Below are 17380 nucleotides of genomic sequence, written 5' to 3' on the forward strand. Positions count from 1 at the left end.
CACGAATGACAATAAATTTTTCCTCTTTTACAAATTTTTCTCTTTTAAAAATAATTGATTACCAAAATTTGTAAAATAATTGATCAAAATAATTAATTGTGAAATAAATGATCAAAAAAAAAAATTGTAAATTATTCAAAACATTTGCAAATTATTTCTAAAATAATAATTAATGAAAAATTTGGTTAAAAGTTTGTAAAATAATAAATTAACAAAATTCGTTAATAATTTGTAAAATAATTAATCCAAAAATTCGTTAAAAATTTTGTAAATTAATTAACCAAATAAATTCGTAATCAATTATTTTTGAAATATTTAATCAAGAAAATTCATAAAGTAAAAAAATTTATCAAATAAATTCGTAAAAAAATTTGTTAAAATATTAATCAAAAATATTTGTAAAAAATTTGTAAAATAATTGATCAAAATAATTAATTGTGAATTAATAGAACAAAAAAATTGGTAAATTAATCAAAGAATTTGATAATAATTTGTAAAATAATTAATCCAAAAATTCGTTAAAAATTTTGTAAAATAATTAACCAAATAAATTCGTAAACAATTTTTAAAATAATTAATCAAGAAAATTTGTCAAGAAGTTTGCAAAATTATTAATCAAAAATATTTGTGAGAAACTTGTAAAATAATTAATCAAAAAAATTGGTAAATTTGTAAAAAATATTGAAAAAGTGAAAATTTACAGAAATTCGGTTAGAAAAATATTCTTTCTTCCGAATCGTCGAAAATAGAAGTTGTGAACTCTACATTTAATTTCGGATAGAACGTGTTAAAAATTCAAAATTTACGTAACAATATTGCAATTATTAAAAAACGAAGAAGTAAAAAAAGAAAAGTGCCTACGGTGATTGCAATAAGGAATCCAACGGAAAGATATCCTGTACTTAATAAAAGATTATAGTTGCTGGTATATAATTCGAGGATAATAAATATAAAAGCAGCACAAATGGTGGTTAATCCAAGCATATCTTTTTCTTGGTAAACCTTATACGCAAGAGCAGGTTACTTTTGCTTGCTTTTGTCAGAAAAGGTATCGCCACTCTTTTCGCCTTGAAGATTATGAATCATATGAATAGAGGATCAGATTTTTTTTCTCTCCACTAGTGTTAAGTTACTTGAGGGATAAAATGGTACAAATGTGTGACCCATCATTGTCAAGGAAAGTCAAGGAAATCCTCTTTTTTTTTCTTTTTTCCAATTCATAAATATATATATATATATATATATATATATATATATATATATAAAAATATGTGAACTTTTTTTCTCACTGTCATTTCTGAATGACAAATCTCTATCGTGATATTTTGTCAATAGATATCGATTTTTTTTTCGAGGAGCAGTCAGTTTTGAAATGTGTGACAGTTTAATGAAGCTAAGAACAACAGACGCCTCCTGTTGCTAATCAAAGTCGCGCAAACACACATCATCAGCAAAATGCAATTTCGAGTCATCAACTTGTGAACTACGTCATCCTGAAAATGAGAATGAGTGTATATATTTTATTTCTGTTTCAAGTACGAGTAGATAAATCTTTTTTTTTCCATACCATGTGCGCACTCTGAGAAAAAAAAATCAATGAACACTTCTTTTCTGAACGTTTTCCCAAAATTAAATTGTTTTTTTAATTTCTCTGTAAAATTAGATGATTGTAGAATAATCAATAATGAAATCTCGACGAAGATCATCAAGTCCAAATATTAAGATGAGAAAGTTTAGGAATTTCGAATTTTTACGTAATCCACATGCGGCTAATTTCCAATTCGAGAATTTTTTTTTCCCCCTATAACAGCGCTGAGAACAAAAATATCAACTGAAAAAGTCAAAAATTAATATTCAAATTTTGCAATTTTTGGATATATTTAAAAGAGGGAGTGAAGGCAGTAAATTTTCACTTTTCTCAGATTAACAGAATTTTCCCGTTTCGGATAATCCTTTGCTAATCCACAGGAGAAGAAAATTTTTCGGTAGATTTTGAAGCTTACTGATATCGAAAATTGTATCTTTTCTTGTGTTTTTACAATAAAATAAATATATTTTTTCAAGAGAGGGGAAAAACGGAGAAAGGACTTAAAATCTTTATACTTGAATCAAAATAATTTTTTCCTAAGTAATTAAATTAAATAAAATAAATCAGGATTGGCACAAAAATTTAATTTTGTCTTTCCCTCACTTTTCCCTGATATTCAGTCAAAATTTTGACCTTTTCATTCTGATTTACTCTAAAAATGATTAGATACGCAAAAATAAAATAAAATAAAAAAATAAAATAGTAGATACTGAAAATCATTGAATTGAGGTAAATTTTTGAAAATAATAGAAATTTTGCCAAGAATTCTATTAAAATTTTAAGAAATAATTGAATTTCAGAGAAGAATTTTATTAAAATTTTAATTGTTTTAATAAATAAAACAATAAATGAGAGAATCGAATTGTAGAAACAGAAAAATAAATGTATAAAAATTAAAAATAAATGAACTGAAAGAAGAAAGAGCAATAAAACAAATAATAATTAAAAGTATTCGTCATTTTTGACCGGAGAACAACTTTTTTAAAATAAATTTCAACTCAATTTGGTCCAATTTCATGAAACTCATCAAGATCACTTTAAAAAAATGAAGTCAGCCTGTATGCTGATTATTTTCAGTCACTATTTTTTTATTACATGAACGTCTCCTTTTTTTTAAATAAAAAATTGTTACCAAAAATAATTATTTTCTCTATTATGAATTTCTTTTTTCTCAAAGGGGAAAAAAATCGAAATCTGATTAGAAGTACATGGTAGAGAGCTAGAGAAGTTTTTTTTACTTCGCGAATAGAATTTTCTTTCCCAATTGAGACTAAGGAATCTTTGAAAATCGATATATAGCTGTGAGTTCAAAGAGAATTTCGAAGCTTGAAGTTATCTAAAAAGACTTATCAATGAGTTTTAAAAGAGAAAGACTGAAGAACGAGTGAGCAAAGGACAGTAATGACTAAACGCGTTAGTATCGAATGCAGGGTCAAAAAAAAAAAGAAGGGATTCGCATCTACAAAAGCCAGGGGCGTATCCAAGATAGTATAGTATACAATTTTATAGAACGCATGCGTTCCTTCGGCGAGATTAAAGTGTTGACACAAAATCCAACTGTGTAATATCTTCAATTTTCCTTTTAACAAAAGGCGAAAAATATTCTCACAAAGAAAAAATAGGCGAAAGAATTGAAAAGAGAATTAAAGGAAATTAAAAATGCATTAAGAGAATTGAAAACGAATTCAAAGGATTGAGAAAGAACGAAAAGAATTGAAAAAGAATTAGAAGAATTAAAAATTAATTAAAAGAATTAAAAAGAATTAGCTGTCAATTTTCCACTGAATTTAAAAAGAATTCTAAATTTTCAAAAATGTGAATAAATTTTGAAAGTGGAGTATAATTTTCCGAATTGGAATTTTTCTGTCGTCATCAGAACTTGGGGAGAACAGGTGTTGATACAGAGCTCCTTCATGTGTATAATGTATGAATTGTAACCCACACTGGAGTTCTCAAATATATTCTAGGAAAATAAGAAAACTTGGGACTGAAGAGGCCGAGGGAATGAATCATCTTGTGGCAACCGTGAGAGTTGAAAACGTCTTCCTCCAAATGCTACCAGAGGCTAATGACACACACTCCAATAATAATATTTCGAAAAAATATCCTGTTCCTATAATGTCAAATTTCATTTCGTTTTTCTAATTATAACCTATTTGGTCAAAGTGTCAGTAAACTGTCATTTTGTTCAATTTTAACCTCACAATTTATATTCGTACAAATATTTAATATTACTTATAAATTATACATTGAATATATTATACATACCACCGAATATTTTAATTGTGTACCCTGTATTATAAATTATTTAATCAATATTAAAAATTAAAACAATTTCTCAATTTCCCAATAAACAAAATTTGAATATTCCCGCCAATGAACGTGACATGCGAATTCAAAATGGCGTCCGAAGTTTAATCACATTTAATTGTTAATTGACAATTGTATTTTTCTCCTGTAGTTAAAAAAAATAGTTTACAACTTTCCCAAGCACGCAAACAACACATGCTAATCTTTCTAATTATACTAAAAATTACAATTGCTAGGATAAAAAATAGATTTCTATCTATTATGCAAATTGCGATCCAAAATACACGCACACACAAAACGTGTATAAACAGAGAGTATATACGACAAAAAAACAAGAATATATTGCTTTCAAACAAAGAACAAAGAGAGAGAGAGAGAGAGATATTTCCTAATATAATTTCAATCTTTGTACTTACAATTTAATGAATAAAAAAGTGTTGATAATCACATTAGTTTGGATTAATTAAAGGATGAAAAAAATGTCATTAAACCCATGACCCTATGTAAATAATATACACCATGCACTTAGTTCCCTTTTGTTAGATTATTGTGAAACATGGTGATAATTGTAGAATAATTAGGTTAATTTTGATATAAAGGCGAAATAGTTATTTAAGATAATATTGAGATGAATTTAATGAAATTAACATTCATCGAGTGGAAATGTTTCTAGTCATTTTATCTAGAATTTGTTTGAGTCGTTTGAGTATAGAGCAAGTATATTGAGCACATTTTTAGAATACAATTGAAAATTACAAAATTACAAAGCAGTTGACGATTAAAGTGTAGAATAGTTTCTTACCTTTAGTTCAGGGATTGTCGAATTTTCACTGAGACATTGTGTTTCACTTATAAAAAAAAACACTGCTTTTTAACGTTGATAGAAAATAAAAATTGCCGACGTCCACAATAACTAGCGACTGGAAACATAGATCTAGAGGTCGCTGCAGTAGCTGTGTGACTTGTTTCCTTTCTCTCCTTCTCTCTCTTACTTTCCTTTTCTTAATGTTTTCTATCCTTTACACACACTGTGTTCAATTGAAAATTGAACGCCCCACCCATTGTAAATAGACAATTGAAACGATATTCGACGAATTTCTAAATACTTGATTCTTGATCTTTGATAACAAAACTTTGTTTTTCACTAATTAGGAACTGTTATTCAAGAAAAGGAAGTAACTTATTCAGTCAGGAAAAGCAGTATTGATGTTCTGGCGTTTAATCAACAATGCAAGCTTCCAAAATCTTCCGCTTCGTTGTTATGTGGAGCCACTTGCCAGACATGCATTTTGTTTCCTCTTTGCTTGGTCGAAAAGCGTCATTTTTTATTTTCAGTTTGTAAATATTATTTCACTGGAGCTAACTTTTTAATTAGGGAGTTAATATTTTTGAATAGAATAAAAATTTTGGTTAGACAAAAATAATTGCAACATCTAATCAAGCCTTTGGAGCTTCAGGAGTAAAGTATTTCTTATGTATTAACTTTAAATTATTATAAATAGAACAAGTTAGTACTAGTAAAATAAGCATAAACAAAAATAAACACAATTATATTATAATTGTTACTAAAATATAATTTAAAATAAACTATTTTGGAAAAATAAACTATTCAAATCGACCGCCATTATTCTTTAAAGCGCAATAAATGAAAGCTGGCTTTTGATTGGTTCAGCAATTCGGATCGTTATGAAATCAATTAGTTACTTTATCTTCTATATTTTCTCAAACTTAGTTAAATAAACCATTATATTATTGAAAAAACCTTTTAAAAATTATCCCACGTGTTTTATTAACATTTTATTTGTTAAAATTATCATAACTTGGAATTTAGAGACAATTATCGAATTTAGCCGGAAATGGCCGAAGCATATTCACGCTTTCTGATTGGCTGCAGGGAACATATAACAACACTGTAAATTGGTGGACAAATAAAAGGAGAAGGGGGAGGAAGAATGGAACTTCTGCTCCGAAGCTGTCACAAAGCATAACAAAACCTGCGCAAACTTTAACCTTCACAAGACAGAGAAAAGTGCTAGAGGAAGGACGTACTCGTCGACCGAGAGTGTGGTTTTTCCGACTGCGGTTTATAACGGGCCGTTGTGTTGTATAAAAAAAAAGAATACGGAAATTAACAATTGAGTTAAAAATACAAAAGTCAGGAAAGAAAGTTTTTCAATTTCATGATTAGAAAGTTGAAATATATCCAAAAAGGCGAGAAAAACCCGTTACTCGAGCCTGCGAGTACCGGAGAAAAATTGAATTTTGTGCGTCACGTATTTTTTTGGAAAATTCGCGTCATTCTATAACTCGAATTGTTACGTGTTTCGCAGTGTATAAAATAACAAACAAAAAAAATAAAAATAAAGGACAATTGTAGTCAAAGAAAATAGGTTGACGGTTCCTGTCGTTTGCGAGACAAAAACAAAAAACATCAAGTCGCGTCCACCATCTTTGTGCCTCCAGCTGTGCTTAAAAAAAGAGAGACGGAGTCTAGTCGCCAGGGCGTTTGTTCGGGGTGTTTTTAGTGTGAGAAAAAAGGTGACCAAAGGTCACCGAATGTGGTCAAATTCGCAAATTAACAGTAGAAGCAGGACTGTTGGAAAAATAGAAACATCTAGGCCGAGGTAGCATTGCGCTTGTGGAACAGGAGGTTCACGGAGTAACCCCACCAAGCTCTCCTCCGCGTTCCCCTTACTCTCTTGTGTCCTGAATAACTAGATTATTGCGCAGTTATTAAAATCGCTTTATAATCCGGTCAAGGAACGAGATTTCAAGAGAATCAACATTCAAAAAACGTGTCCCGACCATCAAAATTGGTAAGTTTTCGAAAAAATTTCACTTTGTTCCCTGTACAGACAAAGGAGAGGCTGATTTCTCGTTTACGAGTTCACAAACGGGCGAGTGCACTGTAGCGTCTTTGTTTGCCTATATATATGCTCTGTCAATAACCTTTGTTTATTTTTTTCAAAAAGTTATAACCATTCTTTTAAACATTAATTAAATAAAAAAAAAGAAATTAAAATACACATTTTAATCTGAAAATCGAAAAAATAATTTTCAATTCGTTTTTTTGAAAACAAAAAAAAATATCCATTGATTCTTTGAAGACGTACGTGGGAACTTTCTAATATTGTCCTTTCTAACATACTTTTTAGTTCCATATGTTTTTTTATTGCGTTACGAAAGATATTATTTCGTGTAAAGAAATATTTTTTTAGAGAAAACATTTTTTTTATACCGAGAATATGTAAAAATGTCGAGATATTTCGATTTGGGAAAATTTGTTCACTTTTCAGTTAAATTTATTTTTATAAAGAGAAAAAGAAGTAATTGTTTTCTAAATAAATATCTATTGTTTCGAATCGTTTAGTTTTTCCAGCTTTTTTTTGAAAAATTAAAAACAGAAAAAGAAATCAAAGTCGGCTTTCGAATTTCTAAATATTTACATAAACATCGGGTTATTGATTTCTCGAAAGTGTGCAATTTTAATATCACAATCTTCGCTTTCGTGACGTTTCACGAGTGAATAACCTTTAGAATCGATTTTCACCAGTGCGAATTTTTTTCTGTATGTAAATACAGGTATGGAAATAATAGTTTCTCCTAAAAATTAAAAATAGAATAAAGACTTACGTCCTTATTTTTAATTTTTAGGAGAAACTATTTGAGTGTGGTCACATTGTTTGTAAAATCAAGAAAATGTCAGGAAATCAAAATTTTTGTCAGTAAATTCATGGAAATGACAAGAAAAAATATTATTTATCATGGAAATTAAGAAAATTGAGACTTTTTCAACTTATTTTAAAAAATTGCGACTTTATCGACATTTTTTTCAAATATTGCAACAGAATACCAAATGTTTTTAGTGTAAAATGCAACTTATTTCGATTTTTATACAGAGAAAAATAACTATAGGTAAGCAAATCTTTCAAAAACTATTTTTTAATCATTTTTTAAAATGATTAAATTTTTCAAATATGTATATATCTATAATAAAAACCTTTTTGAATAATTGAAATTTTGCAAAGATTTAATTGAAAATAATAAATTTTTCTCATGTAATATGTTCCAATTTTTGAAAATCAACTTTTGAAGTATTTTAAATTGCAAATTTTGATAATAATTGAATTATCAAAAATTTTAATAAAATATCTTTAAAATGTAAATTTATAAATGAAAATTAGCTTTTAATTTTTTATTAAATTCAATATTTTCAATTACATATTTACAAAAGTTAAAATACATACAAAAAATAACATTAAAATTTTTAACAAAATTTTTTATTAAAATTCATCAAAAAATTAATTAGTTGTTTTAAATTATACAAAAATTCTTTAAAGAAATTCAATTATTTTTGTAAATAGTAAAATCTTCGCAAAAATTCAATTATATTTTCAAATAGACAAACTCAGGAAAGAATTCAATTTTTTTTAATTCGATATAAAAAATTTCAAATGAATTCAATTATTTTCTAAAATTTTAATAAATTCTTCGAAAAAATTCAATTATTTTCTGAACTTTTAATAAATCCTTCGAAACAATTCAATTTTTTCTATAAATAGTAAAATTCTTTGCAAAAATTCAATTATATTTTCAAAAAAAAAAAAAAATTCAGGAAAGAATTCAATTTTTTTCTTAATTAATTAAGAAAGAAATTAATTAATTCGTTATAAAATTCTACAAAAGAATTCAATTATTTTCTAAAATTTTAATAAATTCTTCGAAAAAATTTAATTATTTTCTGAACTTTTAATAAATTCTTCGAAACAATTCAATTATTTTTATAAATAGCAAAACTCTTTCCAAAAATCCAATTATTTTCAAAAAAATTCACGAAAAAATTCAATTGTTTTCTTAATTAGTTATACAAAATTTCAATTATTTTCTAAAATTTTTTTAAATTCATCAAAAAAATTCAATTATATTTGTAAATAGTAAAATCCTTTGCCAATATTCAATTATTTTTAATACATTTTTTATAATATTTAATGAATGAATTCAATTTTTTTTAACTTTTAATAAAATTTTTCAAAATAGTTCAATTATTTTATAAAATTTTTTATAAAATTCAATAATTAAATGCTTATAGTTTCAATTATTAACAAACACGATTATTTGAAGAACTTGAAAGAAATTGTTCATTAAATTCAATTATTTGAAAATTTTTTAAAGAAACTCCATTATTTTAAAAAAAAATTCAATTAAATTTTTCAAAAAATATTTAATTAGAATTATCAAAAATTTTATCATAATTGTTCTTGAGAGTTTAATTATTTTTCTAAATAGTAATAATTTAATAATTTAAGAAGAAAACATGGAAAGTTACAATTTATTAATATAAAAAATTGAGTTTTTGTATTTAAATAATTGAATTCCAGAAGAACTTTTGGAAAATTATTTAAAACAATTTAGATTTAGAGCTGAAGTTCAGTTGTAAATCGTAGAGAATAATTTAATTCAGTAAGGATTATAATTGTAATTTTCAGAAATTATTAAAATTCATAAATTTTACTCATTTTCCGTATAAACTTTCATAGTTTCCTATATAAAAAAAATTTTTTCAGGGAAATCGATAAACTGAATGATCCTAAAGTGCAGAACGTTCAATTGAACGAAATTTATTTATTTCTTCTTCAATTTAAATATTTATTAGGTACAATAATTTTTTGTCACTATAAAAAAAATAAATTATAAAGTTTCTAATTGTAAAATTGAAGTTTTTAATTTTTATTGCGAACAGTAATTTATAACAATTTTTCGTACATTTGAATATTCAAAACTTGTGGATCATTAAACTAAAACTTGTGACCAACCTGTAAATACAGATGGTTTCTCCTAAAAATTAAAAATAGAATAAGGACATAAGTCCTTATTCTATTTTTAATTTTTAGGAGAAACTATTTTTTCCACTTGAAAGAATTTTCTTTGAGAATTTTTTTTTTTGTGAATTTTTTTCCATCAAAATTTGGCAGATTTGTATTTTTGTTTCTAGACGGGAAGATCTGGTGTTTTATGGGAGAAGGAGCGCAATAACAAAAAAAGCAGTCAAAATTTTGTGAGCCATGACGAATTCAACGCCAAAGTTGAACGATAAAGTGGAGAGGCAGGGATCGCCTAGCACAGGAGGAAAGAGGAATAGCCAGAGATGTGGCTTAATAAAAACGACCTTCATATTTCCAAGTGGAGGAGGACGCTCAAAGGGTTCTCCAGGACGATTAAGTTGCAGTCCACCGTTTTCATCGCGAAATAATAATAACATTAACAACAACAACAATAATAATAATCTAATACGTACATCACCGACGAAAACTGAAAGTCCACGTGGCAGTCCAACGAATAGTTTTTATGCAGGAGCAAAATTCTCAGAACCACCATCGCCAGCGAGCCTTCCAAAACCGCCAAGTCACTGGATGAGTATAATGGACACATGCCACAATTCTGGACGTTCCTATAATATCAACGATCATCTCAAAATGCTTTTAAACGTTCAGGCTTGATATCCAACAACAAGAACAACAATAATGCATGGTTCGCGAGTGGCGTCTCCGTCTCCCCGGAGGAGTAGAGACAGGTATAGTAACCCAAAATGGACTTTGGACAAATCAATATCTAATTCAATTAATTAATGATTGAAAAAGCAAAATTTTTCAAAAATCAATTTTTAAAATGGATAAAAAAAAGAGGGTGCTAGCGCCATGTGTTCCGTGCGTACGTCGTGTTTAGGCTTTTAAAAAACCCTGTTCCTATAAAAAACAAAAAGTAGACTACAGACTTTGATACACGTTTCTGCTATAATTGCAAATGAGAAAAAAAAGCCCAGCGATAAAAAAACGTCTACCGTCAAACTACCTTTCGATGTGTAATAAACATTTAATGAATCTACGCGCCCTGTATAAAAAAACTGTATACATATGTATTTTAGATTATCATATAATAACGAAACACATTCACACACACACGCCGTGATAAAAAAAAAGTATATCGACTTTTCAAACCAGAAAAAAGTCCATATACTCAAAGAATTTCGAGAGATAAGCGCAAAGCTGCACAATGGGTTTTTTAAACGATGCGCTTCAATACCGTTTTTTAATTATCAAAAAAAAAAAAAAAAAAATCCCCCCCCACGGACGATCTTTTGAACACGTTTTTTTTTCTCTCCTGACTTTATCAATTTTTTCAAACATTGATTGAAAAAATTGCATTCGATTTCATGAAATTGATTCCTTTTTTTTGCACTAATCGAAGGGAGGATGAATTTATTTTCGTTTATCAAAGACTTTGTTTTTTTTTTAAGTTTTTTTCGTGGCTTTGTAAGTATCTCTCTCTCTCTCTCTTTTTCTCTCTAAAAAAAATTTAAACAAATCGGTGTATTTAAACAAAAAAACATCTTCGTGAGATTATTTTTTTTTATTGGCGTGTTTGATACGACGAACGAATCATTGATCGAATGAAAATGAATCTGACCATGTGAGTCTGAATATATAAATTTGTGGGTGATAATATTTCTAAGTAAAATTATTATGATTAAAAATTGAGCAAATCCATTTTCGTTGAAGCGAAATATTTTATTGAATCGCGAATATTTTTCCCAAGTTCCCACGAAGCGAACTGGTATCGCAAATTATAATTGCAATTATAGTTTTTTTTTTTTTTTTTTTGATTCGAAAAAATTGAAGGGAAAATTTGTGGAGATTTAATTATATTTTTAATATTGAGATATATATTTTTTCTTGTTATTATTTTTCTATCAGGACCATCGATGAAAATATTTTATTCTCTAGATTGAAATAATGATAAAACATAAATAAATTGAAAAATAGCAATTAAATTCCGCGGCTTTCGAAATGAAGATTGATTTGCTCAATAGGAAAGAAACAAGTTACTTGTTTCTTTGTTTCCAATTAATTATTATTATGATTCAAAAGCGATTTACATTTATGATATATGTATTATTTTTTTTTTTTTACTTAAAAGTGGTATAAATTTTCGTTTAGAATTTCTAATGCATGGGTTGCATTATATTTTGGTTTATTTATTTCTTTTTTATATCGCTTAGTGATCAAAAAAAAAAATTAATCAATGTTTATTTTTTTAATCTGTAAGTTTTTATTATTGAAAATATTATAATTATAATAATCTTGATATTGTATAATTATAACTACTTATAATTATAATCTTGATGTTTATGATTATCTCGATATTTATAATTATCTTGATGTTTATAATTATAATAAAAAATGAATTGCGCAAGTCGCTTTCATTTCTCTTTTTTTTTTTTCTTAAAAATTGTGATTGGCTTGAGTATATGTGAGTTTGAATTTAAGAAATGAATGTGAAGGGAAATTTATGATTTTGGGTATAATTGAGAAATATTTGGATTGTGTAAAAATTTGTCAAGATTATGAAATTTAGACTCTCGTTTAATAATTCAGTCATGCAGTAAAATCACGTTTAGTTTTTTTTTTTCTCGTTTTTAGTTTTTGAAAAGAGGAATTTTTAAAATGGTATCTATAGTATCTGAATATCACGGATCAAGACTTTGATTGATTTAATCCAAAGGACAAAATTTGCAGATTTTCATTTTTCAAGTATTTTTTTTTATTTTTTGCTAAATGACGACTTCTTCAAAATTACATATCAATTTGTGCGAAAAGAACTTTCATTTTTTTTAGGAAAATACGTAAAAATTTAAACGTTCCCGTAAATTTCAATTTTTCGAAACATTTTTATTTTTTAAAATTAATTTTTTTTTTGTTTTTAAAGAGACGTACCGAAAAAATAGACTTAAGATCTATTTCACTTTTTTTATATTTTTTCTTTTGACAAAATTTATTTCTTATTTATTTTAAAAAATTTTATTGAAAAAGAAAATTCAGCAATGAAAAAATTGATAATTGTACTTTGTTGAAGTCGAAAGAAATTGAAATCTCAAAAAAGAAAAAATTTGTATAATCAATTGACAACGTCACGTTTTTCAATAAATGAAAATGTTTTTGTATTGTACTTGAGACGTTCGTTTTAAGTAGAGAGTAAAAAAAAACCGGTGATTATTTTTTTATTCTTTAGCCAGTATTCAGATCTCTTGTTTAATTGCGTGTTATCTAATTTTATTTAAATGGTAATTGATTCGTAAATTCTGATGATTTTATTTGCAAATCAGTTACTGCGAGAGGGAATTTGTAATTATTTGCCAATTACAAAAAAAAGAAAGAAAAAAAATACTTTTTAATTAGTTTTAAATATAAAATTTCGAATAGAAATGTTAAATTATAGTTTTTAATCTAAATATTCGATGTGAGGAGATTTTAACAGATTTTTATCTCCGAGACGATTGAGAAAGAAAAAAAAATCCCAGTGACGTTGTTTTTTTGAAATACGGATTTTTTTCAGTAAAAATAAATTTATTTACAATAATTGTTACATATATCTGAAATTTTGTTGCTTACGATTTAAATTTACTAGTCCAATCTGTGTTAATTAAAAAAAATCGAAATTAAATTTTTACTAGAAAGAATTTTTTTTCAATTTTTGTCAATCTTTTTCAATATTTTCAAATTTTTCAGACAAAATCATTTTTTTTATATCGATATGATTGTATCAATATATAAAAAAAAATTGAAAATAATTCTTGTCCGGAAATTCTGTACATAAACAATTGGTCGAGATAATAATTTTTATCAGTATTAATTATTTTGTAAATAAATGACACGCGCTTTAACGTCAGCGACACGGGTATCTTAACATTTTTTTTATTTTCCTTTTCATTTGCATGAAATCTTTTTTTTAATTTCAAAACAAATCGAGTCGTTTGAAGAAATGACATTTTATTTTGAAGAAAGAAAAAATATTAATTAATACAATCAGGGAAAAAGGAGAAAAATCAATCGGTCGAACGATGAAAGAAAAAAAAAATATATCTTAGCTGTGATGATGACTCTATAGGTACTAATAAGTTTTAATTAATTACTGATCTATGTATATTATATACACAATGCGCATATATATATATTATATATATATATAAATAAATAAAATATGTACATGATTAATAATAGGAAAAAAAGTAATTAATAATTGTACAATAATAATAATTTTAAACAGTCGAATGTAAGGTCATAATATGATATTTCCAAGTATAGAAAAACGAGCAATATTATTGATTCGCGACACTAACAATGTTTATTGATACAAAAACAAATTGTAAATTAATAATTAACAATGAACGTTGAAACACAGAATATTTCCCTTTTTTTTATCGATATAAATATTCAAATCAAAATTCTGCTTTTCAGCGATCATTGTTCTTTCTAAAAGTGGGATTTTAGATTTACAAATGCGATGACGAATGGTTGGGTCATTCGGAAAAAATATAGCAAAAAATAAATAATTTTTCGGTAAAAAAATCGTACAGTTGAAAAAAATGAAATGTTTTAATGAAAGTAAAATTTTTTAATTTGCATTTTCGATGGCCCCCCCAATCGATCGGCACTTTTTAATGTGATATCGTAACGTACAAAAAAAAATCGTCGCAATTGATCCTTTTCTTTGCAAAAAAAAAAAGAAAGGAGCGAAAAAAAATGATTTTCTATTATTTCAATGAGAGAAAAAGAAACTTTTTCGATCAGAAAAAAAGAAAATTATTTTTTTTGGCGCGAAAAACTGAACATGGTTTTGTAAAAAAAAAGAAAAGTCGCGCATTATCCTAAAATGCCAATCGGGGAATAGCGTTTTTTATTCTAAAATACAAAAAAATAAAACACGACCAAACCAGAATTTGGAACAAGGTCGTTATCATCTCTTCATCGCAGAGTTCATCTTCTCCCTTCGTTTTCTTTTTTCTATTTCTATAAAAATACAAAAATATGTACATAAATATTTCACACTGAATGCAATTCTCTCAATTTTATTATAAGTTTTAAATGAAAAAAAGCAGGAAAATCAATTTTCAAATTGAAATCAATTTCAATTTTTTTTCAAAAAAAAAAAAAACAAGTTTATTTTTAATCGAGGACCAAAAGAAACGAAATTTCCTTCTTTTCGGCAAAATTGATTTTTATTCCGTTCTTTTCGAATTTGAAAATATTTTTTTAATTTTAGTCTTATTTTTAGATTAAGGATTATTGAAGCACATCGGAAATAAGGCCAATAATGCTCGTTCCCTCTTTTGCATAGAGAGAAAGTTAATTTTTTTTTTATGTAAATGAAAATAACAATTTTTTTTATTCGAATTAAAGGAAAATTTTCACTTTGTGCAAAATGAGGCGATCGAATAAATCTGTCCAGTTGCAAATTTGCAGCTTTTTTCTCTCATTTTTCTCATTTTTCGTATAAAAATAAAATAGTATAAGAATAATCCAGGACACAAAATACACAAACAATATGTCATACTCATACGAGCCAGCATACAAATAATTAATGAAAAAACAAAAGCGCGATACCACATCCGTTATAAAATGATTAAGCCTTAAATTTAGAATCGAGTTTACAGCTGGGGAAAAAAAGGGAGTAAACGTAAAAAAACAAAAAACAAAAAAAAAAACAAAAAATACTTCTTCTTTCCAAAGAGGAAGAGAAAAAAATGTCAATATTAATTTAATCGATTCGTTAATTTCCAAATATTAAACCCCGATTAGAATTAATATTGACATTTTAATGTAAGTCAATAAGAATTTTTTAGATATTATCTCTAACTGTGAGAAAAAAAATCTAGCTTTATCATTTTTGTGATTCGTTATAATTCTATAAATGTCGATATTACTGTATTTTATAATAGAGAATATCATTTCGGAATTAATTTGAATGAGACGCAAAATATTGTACGACCGATTTTATTGAGTCTATCGGAAAAAAATTCCTCTAAATGAAAAATTAAAGAAAAAAAGACTTTGAACAATAAAATCGGTGGTTCATTGTGTTCGATTTAAATCTCCCTTTTTTTTCTTTTCTTTTTTTATTATTAAAAAAAAATATATATATATTCTTAATTCATTTAGTATAACGCTCTGTGAGTTCACGCGACCTTTTTAAAAGTTTGCAGATTTTTTATTGAAAAGGAAAAAAATAAAATCGCGTGAGTTCCCAAAGACGTGACTGATTTCAACACATATATATATATAAATATAAATATATATAAATATATATTTATATAAATATATATTTATATTTCTGAAAAAAAGAATTGGCTCTCCTATCTTAACATCATTTTTCGGGGTTTCTTCTTTTTTTTCGGAATGAAAAATAAGAAAAACATTACTTTTTATATATTATAAGAGTTGCGGACTAGTTGCGTTCTCGTCCGTCGTAAATTCTGCTGCGCGTTCAGCAAAAAATCGTACTGATTATTTTAAGAGAAATAAAAAAAAAAATCGAGATTCGATTATGTACCTTGATATATCAAAAGATATGTTTATCACAACAAAAGCAAACAAAAAAAAAAACTGAAAATAAAAATGTGTTAAAATAGTACGATGATTGTGAAAGTATTGTGTATGTGAGCGTGAAACAAACCGACAGAGTGCTTCCTTGTTCAAAGAAAAAGGGCATATTTTCTTTATTTTCTCCAACAAATTATGTAAAAAAAAGCCAATTTATTTGAAAATGTGCTCTTTTTGTATTTTTTTTTTGTATCCATTATAATGTTTGACGCTCTCAATAAAATGGACAAGTGGTGAAAAAAAAGAAATGGAAAATTTAAAAAAAAAAAATACTTCGGTCCGAAAATAGAAAATTGGAACGTCAAACATTCAAGCTATAATTGCCTTTTCTTCTCTGTATTAAGTTACACGTATTATGTATACACTTTTAAGATATGTAATTCACTTTTTTTTCTCTTTTTTTCGTTTTTTATATCTTGCTCTTAAAGCAAAAATTATAATTGATTAACGAAATGTTTATTGACAAAATGTTAATCCCAGATATTGTAAGTTGTACGAGGCATTTCCTATAGTTTGTTTCTTTTTTTGCGATTTTAAAGTTATATATTTGTTACCAGCGACAATGGTAGTTGTTTATATTTTTAAAAAAAACTAAGAAGACGAATACATAAACAATTTAATTCTTCGAGAGAAAAAACAAGAATAATTACATTTTTTTCTAAAAAAAAAAAGAAACAGAAAATAATTTTTATTTCATTTTATTTGAAGAATTAATTTTTATTAATTAATTAATTATAATTAAGTACAATAAGTACATTAATTAATTATAATTAAGTACAATAAAGTACATTAATTAATTATAATGAATTACAATAAGTTCGTTAATTAATAATAATTCTTAAAATAATTGAGAAAAAAGATTGCAAATTAAAAAATTATTTTCCAAACGAAATTATAATTGAAAAAATTATTTTCCGAGCGAAATTATAATTGAAAAAATTATTTTTCAAGCGAAATTATAATTGAAAAATTATTTTCCAAACGAAAATTACCAAATAAAATTATAGAATTGAAAAAAAAATTTTACAAACGAAATTATAATTGAAAA

At 26.0% G+C, this 17380-nt stretch overlaps 2 protein-coding genes across 4 annotated transcripts in view; one reads left to right on the forward strand and one right to left on the reverse strand.

The window, feature by feature from the left end:
- Window positions 1-5138, reverse strand: part of LOC122509298 (RING finger protein 44-like) — a 46199-nt gene extending 41061 nt beyond the window's left edge. For 2 of the 3 annotated variants that reach the window (XM_043623253.1, XM_043623254.1), the window contains exon 1: window positions 4701-5137. The gene's annotated coding sequence lies outside the window, so the exon portion shown is untranslated. Of the gene's footprint in view, window positions 1-4700 lie in introns of all 3 variants that reach the window. The other variant, XM_043623251.1, reaches the window with a different exon arrangement.
- A 721-nt stretch (window positions 5139-5859) lies between these two features.
- On the forward strand, window positions 5860-16647 carry LOC122509316 (proline-rich nuclear receptor coactivator 2-like). Its single transcript, XM_043623276.1, has 2 exons — window positions 5860-6714; window positions 9891-16647. Exon 2 carries the CDS (start codon window positions 9961-9963, stop codon window positions 10393-10395), a length of 435 nt encoding a protein of 144 aa, XP_043479211.1. The 5' UTR covers window positions 5860-6714; window positions 9891-9960; the 3' UTR covers window positions 10396-16647.
- The last annotated feature ends 733 nt before the right edge of the window (window positions 16648-17380 follow it).

Source organism: Leptopilina heterotoma, unplaced genomic scaffold (genome assembly GCF_015476425.1).
Source record: "Leptopilina heterotoma isolate Lh14 unplaced genomic scaffold, ASM1547642v1 Lhet_60, whole genome shotgun sequence".
NCBI classification, from domain to species: domain Eukaryota; kingdom Metazoa; phylum Arthropoda; class Insecta; order Hymenoptera; family Figitidae; genus Leptopilina; species Leptopilina heterotoma.

Bases quoted from the DNA above. Each gene is read 5' to 3' on its own strand.
- LOC122509316 (XM_043623276.1), top strand. From the start codon at position 9,961: ATGACGAATTCAACGCCAAAGTTGAACGATAAAGTGGAGAGGCAGGGA.